The sequence below is a fragment of the Mastigoproctus giganteus genome, chromosome 1, assembly GCF_048544385.1.
Source record: "Mastigoproctus giganteus isolate SK-2022 chromosome 1, ASM4854438v1, whole genome shotgun sequence".
NCBI lineage: Eukaryota > Metazoa > Arthropoda > Arachnida > Uropygi > Thelyphonidae > Mastigoproctus > Mastigoproctus giganteus.
Genome location: NC_143575.1, coordinates 30,789,376 through 30,804,754, shown reverse-complemented (window position 1 = coordinate 30,804,754; position 15,379 = coordinate 30,789,376). Strand labels below are relative to the sequence as shown.

The window sequence follows — 15,379 nt, the reverse complement described above, 5'->3', positions numbered from 1 at the left end:
AGTTAACAGTGACAAATGCAAAGTACTGCATGTGGGAAGCAATAACCCCATAGTAACGTATGAACTGTGTGTTACTACACTGACATTGGTAGAGAATGAAAAGGATCTGGGGGTAATTGTGCAGGTAGATATGAAGTTTTCTGAGAAGTGCAGACAGGCTGCCAGAGTAGATCATGGGGTCTTGTCAATGATATACAGGAATACCTCACATAGTGTGGTTAATTCGTGCCAAAAATATACTGCGCTATGCGAAACCCCGCTGATCGAGGTACTATTAGTATGTATTTTAATGTAATGCGTTCCGACGATTTGATTATATGGTTCGAGTTCCAAAAATATATGGGTGTTTGTTTACTATAAATTGATGCACACGAAGTTATTCCAAAAAAAGAAACTAAAATGATAAAAATTAAAACTACTAGTAAATACAGTACAAATGATTTTTATTGCAGTATGTACATACAAAAAGAATATAAGTGAAGTATGTACTGTATTTTTATTTTGAAAAATAACTGATCAGCTTAGTTTGCACAGTTTTTTTTAATTCTTTTTATCTGCATACATCTCTTTTAACATTGAATATCATTTTGCAATGCCTGCCTTACTTTCATACCTCGTTCAGTGTTTGGATCTAGGAAAACACTCAGCACTTACATTTCTTCTTTCTACTCATATTTGCGTATAAAGGTGTAAAGTTTTTAAAAAATAATATTTAATAAAAATATTTGAAAAATATTTGTACTTCTTATGCACAGTAAACGACCTCACCTCTCAGAATCTAGTGTTTACTAATGCATGAATGCTAGCTGAGTCCGTATATAATGTGAGTTGCGACAACAGTCAGTATGGCCTTGAATCCATAACGCATTGGCCTATGTGCTGGCATAATACATACATACATACATACATATGAAATGTATTGGTGCCTAACACAGTTAATTTTTTTCAATTTGTAAAAGTGAAACCCGTACTGTTTGAAACCGCGCTATGCGAGGTATTCCTGTACATGAATTTTGCAAGCAGGGATAAGGAAGTGATTATCCCCTTGTGTAAGCAGTGGTCAGGCCACACCTTGAGTACTGCGTACAGGTCTGAAAGCTTCATTTTAGGAAGGATGTAGAGTTACTATAACGAGTACAGAAAAAAAAAAGGCAACAAGATTGGTGAGGAGAACGAAGGTGTTCTCCTATTAATAAAGGCTTAAGTTCTGCAAATTGTAGAGGCTGGAGACTAGGCACCTGCGAGGTGATCTGATTGAGGTGTATAAGGCTTTGAATGGGTTGAGCATACAGAATTCTGATGGAATTCTTCTGCTTGCCCAGATTACAAACCTGAGGGGGCTAGATTCAAACTGAGGAAAGACAGTTGTAGAATAGATGTGCAGAAGGTTGCCTTTAGCCAGCAGGTAGTTAATTGCTGGAACAAACTTCCATCTGTTGTGGAAGTTGACAGCTGAAATAAATTCAAGGCCGAACTAGAAATAAAAAGAAATATCAAGTGAAATAAAAAGAAAACTTTACTTTAACTATCATTAACTTAAAAATGGTGTTCCTGAAAAAAAAAATTGCTGAAGAATTTGGTATTGGCCAGCAGGTTGAGTCAGGTATAAAAAACAAAAAGAATCTATAAAGGCATTTCCTTTAATAAAATTCAGTGTGGGGAGTGATAAAAGCAGTGTATTAAATAGAGAGACATTAAAAAAGCCAAAAGAAGTGTTCCTGGAAGAAGCTGTATTTAAGTGGTATTCACAGCAACAATCGAGTTGCATTGGTGTGTGACGACAGTGCCAACTGATAAATGTATAAAAAGACAACATAAAAGCTAAAAGCAATTAACAACATAAAAGCTAATGTCTTTTTATAGTTTTTAAATAAAGCTCTACAGTGATTTTGTTTTATTTTCATCAGCACTACCTATATCATTAAATTTTCCATTTATTTGTGTTCTGAGTTTTTTTTTTCTTTTTTTTTTTCTTTTAGGGCTATCTTCTGCTTCACTAATCTGGATTCTTGCGTAATCTGCATGACCTCTCCCCCATTACTTCAGATTAGCGAGGGTTTACTGTATTTGTAAATGAACAACATTTTAGCAGTAGAACTGAAACAAATGAAACAAATCCAATATAATTCACATTTAAACAGTCAGGATATGTTTAATGTAATATTTGCAATTATTATTTATTGTAGGTAGTTTTAGTCTTAAAACTGACATTGGCTTGCCGTTAATCTTGAAAGAAAATTATCTGTTGCACATTGATACATTTACAAATTGCTTAAATTGGTTACTCTCATACATTTACTTTCTGTTTCAAAGTATTGTTACTGAATTCTGTAGCCTGTATATTTGAAGTCTCTCCTCATTTGGGTACGGAGAACATGCATGGAAAAATGGACACTTCTGTGGAAAATGCAAACAAATAACAAGCTATTTCAAATAAAACCCGAACCACGATTATAGACTTCTAACCTTCATAAGAATAGAAAAGAAGTAATCTTAGCCAGAACCCGAATAGCCAATACTCATCTCACATATATTTGTTTACTTACAGGAAATGATTCTCCTCAGTGTGCACACTGCTCACAACCACTTACAGTAAAACATACTCCTTGAATGTAGCTTTTTCAGCAACACCCGACAAATGTCTTTTAGTTTCATTTCAGATCTACAACAAACTCTGTCTTTCAATAGCATCATAGATAAAGAAGCAAATTGCTTCGAATTCTTTCTCTATTTAAAACAAATTCAAATGTATGACCATTTCTAACTGCTGCACAAGCAGTTCTTTTATGTAAATTGTCAATTGATTTAGGAGGTGCAATATGCCTAAGTTTGCTTTGCAACAGAAAACATCACAACAACAACTCATTTTGGTGTCCTTTTGCTGATTTCCCAAGAAAACTATCTTTGGGCCATTTCAAGAAGCTCCATTCTTTTTTAAGGAGTGGTTTGCATACTTGGAGACAGTATTTCAGTGCAATCTCAAAATTGCCTTATACATTGAAATTGCAACTTTCAATTTTCCTTTTTCTACAAGCAATTGTTCAGTAATTCAATAGTATGCTTCTGGATGCCTGTTGTCACTGCACAGAAAATTTCATTCACCTGTGCCATAACCATTTAAATCCCTCTTTTTTTTTCTCTAACTTTTTTAACTTAATCAATTATTAAAGAGCTGGATTAGCACTACAGTTTATATTATTTATTTATTTATATCTTGTATCTTATTTATTTGTATTTGAGAAGGAAGATACATTTTTGTGTTGGACTTGAATTTCTGTGTTGTAATTTTCAGGAAATGTATGAGAAGGATGGATGTTCCAAAAGAACAGAAGTAGAAGTGATAAATGAAGAAAAGTTAGTTCAATGAATTTAGAATCGAGCTAACACAATCTGATCAAATTCATCAGTGAATTTTGACTCAACGATAAATGTGAGCAGATTGTTTCGGAAGATTAGTGGAATTTCATATGCTAATGCAGAAGAACGGAACCCTTGAAAATATCTATAGATATTTTCAGTTGCATTGAAAAAAGAGAGAGAGAGAGAGAGAGAGAGAGAGAGAGAGAGAGAGAGAGAGAATGAAAGCAGAAAAGTTGTGCAGCATAAACTGAATATTTGAGTGATAGGTAGTGGTATGAGAAGAGCATTAAACTGATTTTTCTCCTTTGGCAAAGGCTAAGAGCCTTTGCTGCCTCCTTTAATATAACTGGATAGATTCCATCCATCCCAGGTACCTTTCTTAACTTCAACAATTTCTCCTCCACTTTTCTCTCAGTTATTACAAAATCATTAAGCACCCTGTTACAGTTTGATAGACTTCTGGCATTTTCCTCCCTTAATAACTCCTCATATGAATGTAGATGCAAAATATGCATCGAGATTATCAGCCATCTGAGCAGGATCATCAACAGTCGAACCATTGATATCAAGTTGACCAATCTAATTCATCCCCCCCTTCCTTCTAGAGTTTATATAAGTAAAGAAGTTCTTGCTGTTTTTCTTAGTATCCTTTACTAAAGATTTCTTGTAATCTGCCTTTGCTTGCCTAATCTCCTTTGCAACTTGATTACAGACTAGCTTATATCTTCCAATAGGCTTCTGTGTCATCTGATAATTTATATGCATCCCATGCATTTTTCTTCTCTGCTGCGAGTCTCATTAGTTCATCTGACATCCATTTTGGCCTAAACCTCGAACAATATTTCTTAATCGGTATGAAAAGCTTAGTAGCTTCCAGAATTAGTTCCTTGAATGCTTTCCACTTAGAATTTGCTGTTGGTGACATCATCAGTAGGTTCCACTGTACAGAATTTCAAAACTGTGTGAGACCACTGTAGTCTCCTTTACGAAAGTGAAAACCCTTCCCTTTACCCCTAATGTTAATTATATCTTTAAGTAAATCAGCCATCAGTACACTGTGATCACTGCCACTTAGTGGTTCCTTTATTTGTAAATTCTTTATACACGAATAATCACTGCTGATAACCAGATCAAGAGTATTAACCTCTCTGGTTCCCTCTTGAACATGCTGCTGCAGAAAACAGTCATCCAATAAATCCACAAAAGTCTTGCTAGTGTGTGAGCGACCAACCCACAAGTTCCAGTCAATATCTGGGAAGTTAAAATCCCCCATTATAACACAATCTTATTTACTGGCCCATTCTATTTCTCTGTACAATTGTTCGTTGTACTCAGAGTTGTTAGGCCTATAACACACTCCTACTCTCATCTAATTTTTGCTTTCCCAGTGCTTATGTCACACCAGAATGACTCAGCATTTCACTGTCCATCTATTTCAACTGGATGCACTTCCTTAGATTTTTATGTTTTTCTTAATTAACTGCATAACCCCTCCTCCCTTCCTGTCCTGTCTATCCATTCTGTACACATTGTACTCCCTAAATTCCAATTCTGCTCTGATAAATGGCATCACATTTATCAGTGCTTATTGAAGATGAAAATGTGAGTAGCAGTTTTTTTTTTTTTTTTTTGTTTGGTTGTTTTTTTAAAAATAAGACCGAACTGGACTTAGAAGGATTGAATTTGTTTTCTTCTTATTGGAGAATTACCTGGAGAATGGCATATAAAGAAATTGGTGGTGGATATCTGAGAAATTTTAACTGTTTGTGCAGAACTGTTCTGGCAGACTGAATGTGGTATTTCACGTGCTAAGGTAGAAGAATTTATCAGTTCTTTATATTTAATGATCTCAGGTGCTAATTGTTTATCTTACCAAAGCAACTGTGCTTCTAGAGATGTCTCGTACCATGTAAATGGTGTGCGTGCGTGCGTGCGCGTGCGTGTGTGTGTGATACCAAAATAGATGGAATCAGAAGTATGGTTTATTACGAAAGGAGAGAGAGAGATTGATTATGTTCAGTGTTCAGTATAGTTGGAAGTGACATACCAGTAGTCAGAAGAAGAGTAAATGCCAATAAATCATCTTTATCTTCAGTTGAAGTTCCAGTAGAGTAATCGGGGTATGTGGATGGATAGAAGCTGTAACCAGTGGTTTTTTAAAGAGAGCAGAAGATTTAGTTATGTTTATATTTGTTTAAAACTGTTGTGAGCATCAGGTTAAACAGAAAATGAGTGAACCTCAGCACTTTTTGTTTTTCTATTTTTAGAAACCATGGTTTAGATAAAGGAAAAGAGTTAGAATGGACCCTACAAAAATAGTTTCAACAGTATGATCTGAGAAAATGTTTTGATTAGGATTTTAAAACAGTAGTTGAATCAAGGAAAAGTGGAATAGAAATATGTTTTGTGAAAGGCATTAAATGCGATTGACATTTAAATTAATGCACTAAAACACTGTACTTCACTCATATTGTGCAAAGTTACATGGTTTAGTGATACCCAGCCAATTGATTACCACTGTAATAGAAGACAACCAGATTCTTCGAGAACTAGCTTTTTCAAAGCCCAACAACACCAAAACTGCCACCATTCTGTTTGCTCCACTCATTGGACAAAAAAAAAAAAAAAAAAAATAGCCGCCATACCTGAAACCCATAAGATATCTACATATGATACTAAATTCACTTCATGTAGTAAGTCATTCATAAAGCCTAAAATCCATTCCTACATCATTCAATGGACAAATTCAGAACAGAAGAGTGAACAAATTAAACTTAGCCCTTCATGCCTTAATTTATTTTTTAGTTTTTTTTAAACTTATGTATTTATTATTGATTATGATTCTTTCTATAGAAACTTAATTTGAATTATTTATTTAGTCACAGACACCATCTCAGAGTCGATGGGATGAAACTCCAGGAAGAATTCCAAAAGGTTCTGAAACTCCTGGAGCAACACCTGGGCAGAGTACTCGAATGTGGGATGCTACTCCAGCCCATGCAACTCCTGGGGCCACCACTCCCGGACACGACACTCCTGGACATCGAACCACACCCAGTGCCAGAAGAAATCGATGGGATGAAACACCCAAGACTGATAGAGGTAATATTTAGGAAGTACCAAGCAAAATAGAGAATTTTTTAAATGAATTTTAAGAAGTGAATTGTGTATTTTCTGTACATATATATTTTTTTTATGAAAACCCCAAATATGAGAGATATTAGAACCTATACTACTTAGTACCGTGCGTGGGTGGAAGGTTGAAAAGATGAAAGAAGATACTTGTTCACATTAGATTTTAATTGCCTAGAAATCAGGGTCACTGAACATAAGCATAGGAGCAGAAGAATTCTTTTTTGCGAGTTATAAGACACAACTGAGTTTTAGAAGGATTGAAATCAACTAAGTTATCTTTACCCCACTGAAGAATTACCTGGAGATCGGCATTTAAGGAACTAGTAGTAGATATTCGAGAAGTTGAAGCTGTTTGTGCATGGTAAGATTCTCAGACTGGCACGTGGAATGCAATGTGTATCATCAAATCTACAGATAGAATTTCCAGTCAATGGGAGAAGATTATTAATATACAAGAGGAAAAGAGTGGGAGAAAGAACAGAATCAATATACAAGTTGGAAGAATAATAGGATGCTAGCAGGTGAGCTTTATCCACTATCTAACTTCTCCACTAAAAAACGTTCAGTTCTTTAGTGGAGAAGTTAGACGACAGAGAGCCATCTACTGTCAGCTGTAGTGAATGATTAGAGAGAAAACTGGATATTCAATTACATAAAACTGTTGGCAAACCATAGGATGGAAGCTTATATAGAAAACCTTTATGCCAAACACGATCAAAAGCCTTTGAGATGTCAAGAGCAACTGCTTCAGTTTCACCAAACTTTTCCATTGAATTTGTTCATAGATGGGTAACATAAGCCGGAATATCACCATTGTATTGACACTAACAGAATCTATGCCGGCAATTGTTGATCAGATGAAAGGCTTCTAGATAGTTTGAGTTGGCGGTTAATTGATTTCTCCATTACTTTAGAAAGAGTAGAAGTAGAGCCAATGATAATTGGATGGGAGGGATTTGTCACACCCTTTTTAGGAACTGGCCGGATATGAGAAGATTTCCAAGCAGAATTGAAAACACTGATAAGGAAAAAAAAAAAAAAAAAAAAAAAGGTGACACAGAACAGGAGTAAGTTCAGGAGCACAGGTTTTAAGAACTAGTGGAAAAATACCATCCGACCTGGCACTTTCTTAGCATCAAAATTGATCAAAATCTTTCTGACAGAAGACCACAGGAGGCATTGAATGGAGTGTACTGGGAATGGTTCGAGGTGGTTTACCAGATCATGAGTACACAAGCTGAAAGAAAAATAGGATGCTAGCAGGTCAGCTTTATCTTTGGCTGAAGTGGCAGTAGAACCATCTGGTGTTGACAGAGGTGGATACAGAGATGGGCAAAAATTGTGGGCTTTGGCAAAAGACCAGAATGCTTAGCAATCATTTGGACAGGAAGTAAGTAGGTTTTCTACTCTTAGCTTGTTTGAAATCTAGTTTGAACTGCTTTACAATTGTTGCAAGCTTTGGTGTAGGCAGAAAATGAACCTGGAGATTTGGAGACAAGCCAAATTATGATGTGCAACAGTCTTCTCTTGAACAGCCTTAGCACATTTATTGTGCTAAGGCTGTAGCACATTTGATGAGAGCCTTAGCACATTTGATGAGATTTTAAGATGGTGTGTGGAATAAAAGATTCCATTCCTACAAGAATAATTTCACTGGTACGATCTGAATAAACCTTGACATCAGAAGATTTGAAACAGTAGTCTGACCAAGGAAAAAAAGGAAAAGAAATAACACAGATCATCCTATTTTGTATTCTTGAAATGCCAAACAACATGAAATTTAGAATGGCCATAGGAGAAAGTGGCTCCTTTGGAGAAGAGAACGTCACCAAGTTGTGATCTGAGGTACTTAGAGGACCAATTACCTCAACTCTGTACTTAGAAGGGTTGTTTGTGAAAAAAAAGGTCAAGCGCGTTGGCTGTGTGGTTAGGATTGACTGCTATTCTGGTAGGTAAACGAACAATCTCTGCGAGATCATTAGTAATTGCAAAAGCCTCAGCATCTCGACAAGCTGGGTTTGTGTGGCTAGAAAACAGAAGGCAGCTGTAGTTGTGAACATTAAAATCACTGAAGAAAAATACCTCACTGTGAAGAAAGCTGGATTGGAGAAAGTCTAGCTTCAAACAAAGGAAGTCGAACAATTTCAAGTGATTAATGGAGTTGGGAGAACGATAGAGGCAACAGATGAATTTGACAGAATGTGGTAGAGAGATTTTAAGCCAGAGAAGATCGAAAAGAGGAGATTTCTAAGTTTCTGACAGGGAATATCAAAATGGACATTTGCACAAGTACCACATTTGAAGCAAAAGGAATCGTGCAGCGAATAATTTGGACAACTGAAAAGAGCAGTGGTTTAATCATCTGATAACTGGGATTCTGTAAAAAAAATTACATGGTGTTTGGTAGACTGTAAGTGGAAATGGACATTATTGAGATTAGAAATGAGACCACTTATATTTGTGAAACGAAACATGAAGAGTTGGGGAGGTTTAGATCTTTGCAGATAAGTTTGTTCTATTATTTTGACAATTCATGGTGTATTCAGAAGTAAGAAAAGGTGGCAAGGCCAGGCTGTATGAAGTAATGAAATTTTTGGATATGGCATACACATGATAAGAACATACCCAGCTCCTTGACGTAATGTGTCCTCGACAATGCCCCACACATATACACTACTTGGGCTCCCTCCAGTCTCTATCTGGCAGAGTAGAGGCAGTGAGATTATACACTAGCTGATCTGGTAGCCTCCTAGAGAGTTACCAATAGGTTCGGTCCAGTGGACTGTCTAGCAGCTGGCCTGTGCACACTGTTTTAGACCTGTACCCTTGAAATGTAAGAAAGATTGGATTTTGCGACGATGTCCATCATAACCTCAAAAGACATCAATCATAGTGCATGATGGATGAAATGGGGTGGGGGGTTTGTCCAGCTTTGCTCTGGAGACCGAACATGGGTTCCACCACTTCAAGTCTCCATTAAGCAAAGTGGTGGTATTGCTCCAGTTGATGAGAGACATTTACCACCTAGTATAGCCTGGCAACACAGAGGGCCAGCATTCCTCTGTGTGGTATGGGGGTACACCCCTGCTTTTGCACCTGTGTTCACCTACAGTGTGCTAAGTTCCATATTTCAGCACTTGCACACGGGGATTATACCCAGGATTACTACTAGTTCCACCATTATGAAAGTGCAAGTAGAGGATTTGGCTGTTACAGACCTACTGGACTTTGTTGAAATTTGGTCCACTTGTCTTGAGTGTCACTCGAATATCAGTTGCATCAGTGTTTTAAACTCCCAGGCAATAGCCACAGCTTGGCATATCTGAGAGAATGTTTGTGACAGCCTCAAGGACTTTGGCGATGTAATTTGTCATATACGGTTCCCATAGAACGTCTATGCGATTAAGTGGATCAGTGTATCTGGCATTTGGATCCTCCACCAGACTATTGCAGGCCTACAGGATGCAATCCTTGCAACATAGAGCATTCTTCCTGCAGTCTTCAGCGGCCTTGAAGAGTATCAGTGCCTCGTTGTGTGTTGGCAGTACTGGTGGAAATAGGACTTACAAACTTGTCAATTAGTGGTTCAACTAATAAAAATAGTTAACTGCCATTATGGCACTCCTGTTTATAGTGCCTTCCCACTTTTAATACTCAATTTTTCTGGCTCCCATAGTCAACGTTATGAAGTGGCATGCATTTTTTAATATCTGTGGTGAGTGCCGCTGTTTAAATGCTGTCCTCTTCATACAATTTTTAAAAGACCAAAGAATGAATAAACCCAGATATAATCCTCCTTCCCCTTGATTTTTGGTTTTGGGAAAGGGAAGATTCAGACTAAATTCAAGGATCAGCATATGATGTGGTTTATTTACTTCCTAAAAATATTTTCCAGTGCAGATTACACTTATTTAACTTAAGCTTTGGAGGTAGTAGTGTCACTGTTTGAAACTTGGGCAATCTAGCCATTTGCCAGTGGATTCACACATTCTTCTCAGCCTTTTCTAATTCAACACTGTTTATTTTGCTTTCCTTTCTAGTACAGTATTCAGTATCTTTTTGTGTGCATGTTTGCATATTCAACATGGCATTGATAAATTTCATTAATGAGAGCATTATTATTATTGTGTTAATACAACATTTATCATATTTATAATACTCATAGTATATTGAGTTTAGTTTAATGAAATTTTTTAAAAATGTTCATTCTTTAATAGCATGCAAAAAAGAAAAAAAATAAATAAATAAGTTGAAGTTGCCAAAAAGTACAAGTGTGATATGTAATTGCTGGTTTTCAGTTTACTTGTAAACCATTGTTTCATGAATGCTACAAAAAATATGTAATAAATAAAATAAATTAAAAAAACTGAAAAGTCATTGTTGTTACCTATCAAAATATTCATAAAAGGGTGCAAGGAACCAGAGAAATTAAAAAAATAAATAAATAATAAAATAAAAACAAAGATCTTATGTGATCTCCCCTCTCATCTTGCAAGTATTGATTCAGCAGGCTTTGAATTTCCCCAAACTGTTAGTCTTTCCCCATGAATGTAACTTTTCTGATGATTAATAACTCACTAGCAAAAGGGCCGCCTCCGTAGCCAGGTGGGAAGGAGCAGCAGTGCGTAGCACACGCTTCTTGATTAGACCGGGGTTCGAGCCTGTCACCACCAAATACGGAGGATGCGGAAAGGTCAGGAAATGACCACCGCATATCCCGAAGCAATATGGCCTTAGTTGCTAATGCTCCTAAAAACCAAATAACAAACAATAACAAACTAGCAAAAGGAAAACCAAAGCTTTTATTTCTTTCTTTAGTTTTTTAGTGCAACTTCTCCCAGTGTTTGTTATTTTGGGATTATTTCCCAAGTGTAAAATTTTTCATCTTTTTAACTTAAAAACATAATTTGCCACTTAACTGACTATTTCTTTGATGCCTAATCCGTCTTAAAGCAGCACCGCTTCACACTGATCGTTAACTATTCATATCATCTGTAACCTTTGATATCATGCCATGTATCTCTTCATTAGTGTCATATAAGAAAATCAGTAACAGGAGAGGACCAAACAAATCCAACACATGGCACCCCTCTACTTCAAATCCTGGCTCATTCTGCAGTATAACTATTAATTACAACCCGTTACTTCTTACTATGTGGCGATCTCTTAATCTATCTAAGAATTTTACCATTGATCCTAGTATGTTCCATCTTATTGTAATCTCTTCTGCATATATGAGTCAAATGCTTTGCTAGAGTCCAAATAAAAAAAATGTATTTCCTGCATTCAACTTATGGGTGGCACCGCTGTAATAATTTGCTATATTAAACAAGATGTTACTTTTATAGAATGATGTAGTCTCTTGAGGAAACTATTCCTACCTAAATGATCCTGTATTGCATTCTTAATTAAAACCTCCAGTTTCCCCTGCCATTGAATTCAAACTGACTGGTATACGAGATTCTACCCAAAAGTTCCCGAAATGCGTTTATAAATTAAATTAGACTTGCTCTGGATCTTATTCGCCACCATCACCTTTGAAGAATGCCGACCGGGCTAGCCGAGTGGGTAAAGTACCTGCCCGGCAACCCAAAGGTCGCGGGTTCGATTCCCGCCTCGGGCTTGTACTGCAAAAACCTTGGGAGGTGCAATATGGCCACAGAAGCCGATGCGCCAACAACTACCAAATCAAAAAAAAAAAAAAAAAATCAAATCAATCACCTTTGAAGTAGTCCCCTTGAGAGTGTAAACACTGATCTCGGAGCTTCTTCCATGATTTGGCGCCTCCGTAGCCAGGTGAGCAGGAGCAGCAGTGCATAGCACACGCTTCTTGATTAGACCGGGGTTTGAGCCCGTGACCACCAAATACAGAGGATGCAGTCAGGGAATGACCACCGCATATCCCCTGAGCAATATGACCTTAGTTGCTAATGCTCCTAAAAACCAAATAACAATCTCCCATGATTTGAATGTGTCCTGAAAATCCTTCATCATAGTGTTCAGCACTACCTGCAATTCGGTTTGGATATCCTTTATGCTGTCAAATCTTCTTCGACCCTTCAGCATGATTTTCATACTTGGGATGAGGAAAAAGTTGCAGGGGCCTAAGTCTGGCCAATGGGGGGGGGAGACGATTGTCATGTTGGATGCCAAAAACTGCATGACAGCGAGGGATGTGGGCTCGCACGATGTCATGATGAAGGACCCAGTTCTTTGTGTACCACTTCTCTGGATGTTTCCTCCTGATGGCTTCCCTTAACTGTCTCAGGATGCCGCAGTAGAACTTTATGTTGACAGGCTGGCCAGGAGAGATGAATTCATTATGGATAATCCCGTCAATGTCCAAAAAACAGATCAGCATGGACTTTACATCGCTCCTCACTTGTCGGGCTTTCTTCGGTCAGGGTGAAGATGGGCTCTTCCACAGGGATGATTGTTGCTTGTTTCTGGGTCATACCCATATACCCAACTCTTGTCACCAGTGATGACTGCAGACAGGAATAGTGCCTGCCTTGCAACCCAAAGGTCGTGGGTTCAAATTCCGCCTCGGGCTTGGATCAAAGTACTGCAAAAACTTTGGGAGGTGCATTATGACCACAGAAGCCGATGCACCAACTACCACAAAAAAAAAAAAAAAAAAAAAAAAGCAGAAAGGAAGTTTTGATCACTCCTGGACTGTTCTTTAAGATCGCTGCTTTTGGTCGTCACTCAGTAACTTTCGCACGAACTTAACCGCAGTCCTTCACATGTTCAATTCATCTGACAAAATCCACTGACATGTGCCGTCCGATAGTCCTACAACAGCACAAATGTTGTGGATGGTCCACCTATGGTTTTCATGGATCACTGCCCGAACTTTTGGGATGTTTTTCTTGGGTGGTGCTCAATGATGGACACCCAGAGTCGTCATCCGACATTCGACCGTTATTAAAACGGTTAAATCAGTAGTAGGTCTGTGTCTGGCCGAAAGTACTGTCACCAAAAGCTTGTTTCCACTTCTTATGGGTTTCTGCTGTATCGTTAAGAGGGAAACAAAACTTGACACAAGCACGTTGCTCTCTTATATAAGCCATCACAACAATTGGAAACTACGCAAAACACACTGACAAAGAATTGCGCATAAATATTCAATGACTCTATCCAGTCTGATGCCATGTGGCACACTGATTCACAGAGGATGCATGCTGTGTGCCTAGCGCCACAAGTCCGCACTAGATGTAGTTTCCGCACAACATTCAAATTTCGGGAAAATTTGGGTAGTACCTCGTATAGTTACCCATTTCATTCTCTGAACTACCTTATGGCATTATATTGGCACTTTGCAGCCCAAGGGAATCACAACTGAATTTAATGAAGCAATCATTAAATTGCTGCTATGGATAAAGGGATGGTTGAGTGGGAGAAGACAGAGAGTGGTAATCAATGGACACTGCTCTTCGTGGACTAATGTTATTAGTGGAGTCCCTCAGAGTTCAGTGTTAGGTCCATTGTTGTCTGTACAAAGGGTACTAGGAAAGTTTTGCAATACAGCTTTGTTTATTTAATTTTTTCAAAGTAATTTCCTCTACATTCAATACACCTCTCCATCCTCCGAAACCAATCTTTAAACCAGTTCTGCCAAGTTTCACTAGGGAGTAAAGCACACTCGTTGTCCCAAGCCCATAGAAGGTCCTCATCACTGGAAAACCGCCTCCCTTTTAGCTTCATTTTCACATGCGGGAACAGTGCAAAGTCGCAGGGAGCAAGGTCTGGACTGTAGGGAGGGTGCTCGAGAAGTTTCAGTCCTGTCGTGGTCAAATATTCGGTGCAGGCTTTGGCGCGGTGAGCTGGAGCATTTTCGTGATGGAGGTACCAGGTGTCCATTCTTGACTTTGGCCGCAGGTTCTTCATAGATCCAATGACTTTAGGCAGGCATTGTTCAGTATACCACTTAGCTGTGACTGTCTTCTGCGTGTCCAAAACGACACGTTCCACAATTCCACTCGATTTGAAAAATACAGCTATCATTTTCTTCTTTACAATTCGGGATTTTCTGACAATTACGGGTGTGTCGTCATCATCAAAGACCCAAACTTTGTTTTGAGCCTTGGTCGGCAGATCGTAATAGTACAGCCAAGTCTCGTCACCTGTCACGATGTTGTTCACATACCGAGATTGTCCCTTATCAAACTTTTTTAACATCTCCCGGCACCAAGTCACACGTCGTGTCATCTGCTCTTCAGTCAGTTGATGCGGCACCCAGAGAGAACAAAGTTTCTTCACGTGCAAATGATCGTGCAGAATCGAACGAATTGCTGGTGCATTTAGGCCCAAAGTATCCTCTATCTGTTGGTAGGTCACTCGCCTGTTTTCGTCGAGCATTTTCCTCACAGCAGTAACGTTTTCCTCCGTAACTGACGTTCGTGGCCTTCCCGGTCTCTCAGAATCCTCCAGAGTGAAATTTCCCCTTTGGAATTCTCTATACCACCTGAATATCGTTGTACGATGTGGACAATCATCATCTAGTGCAAGAGTCATTTCTTCTAAGCACTGCTCTATGGTTAAACCACGCACGAAATTATACCGCATCTCATTTTGTATATATAACCTTATCTCATTTTGTGACCACGATGCCATCGCAAGCACTTTACACTCTCACTACTAATGAATAACTGAGCCCATCGACTTGGCGCGGCGGCTACTATGCACGTATGAACATGTCTCAACATGCAGCAACAAGCAGCTTCCTGTGATTCATTGTTGCGTCATATTGCAAAACTTTCCTAGTACCCTTTGTATTTATAAATGATATTGATGATGGTATATCAGGCTTAATGTCCAAGTTTGCAGACAATACGAAGGTTGGCAGGGTTGTTAGTGACACTAATGACAGTACACTGCTGCA

At 38.3% G+C, this 15,379-nt stretch overlaps 1 protein-coding gene across 4 annotated transcripts in view; it reads left to right on the top strand.

Annotated features, from left to right (window-relative positions):
• Window positions 1–15,379, top strand: part of Sf3b1 (splicing factor 3b subunit 1) — a 299,209-nt gene that overhangs the window by 134,194 nt on the left and 149,636 nt on the right. For all 4 annotated transcript variants that reach the window (XM_090372203.1, XM_090372195.1, XM_090372209.1 and 1 more), the window contains one exon: window positions 6,240–6,462. In XM_090372203.1, coding sequence (XP_090228329.1) covers window positions 6,240–6,462 — 223 coding nt within the window. The remainder of the gene's footprint in view (window positions 1–6,239; window positions 6,463–15,379) is intronic.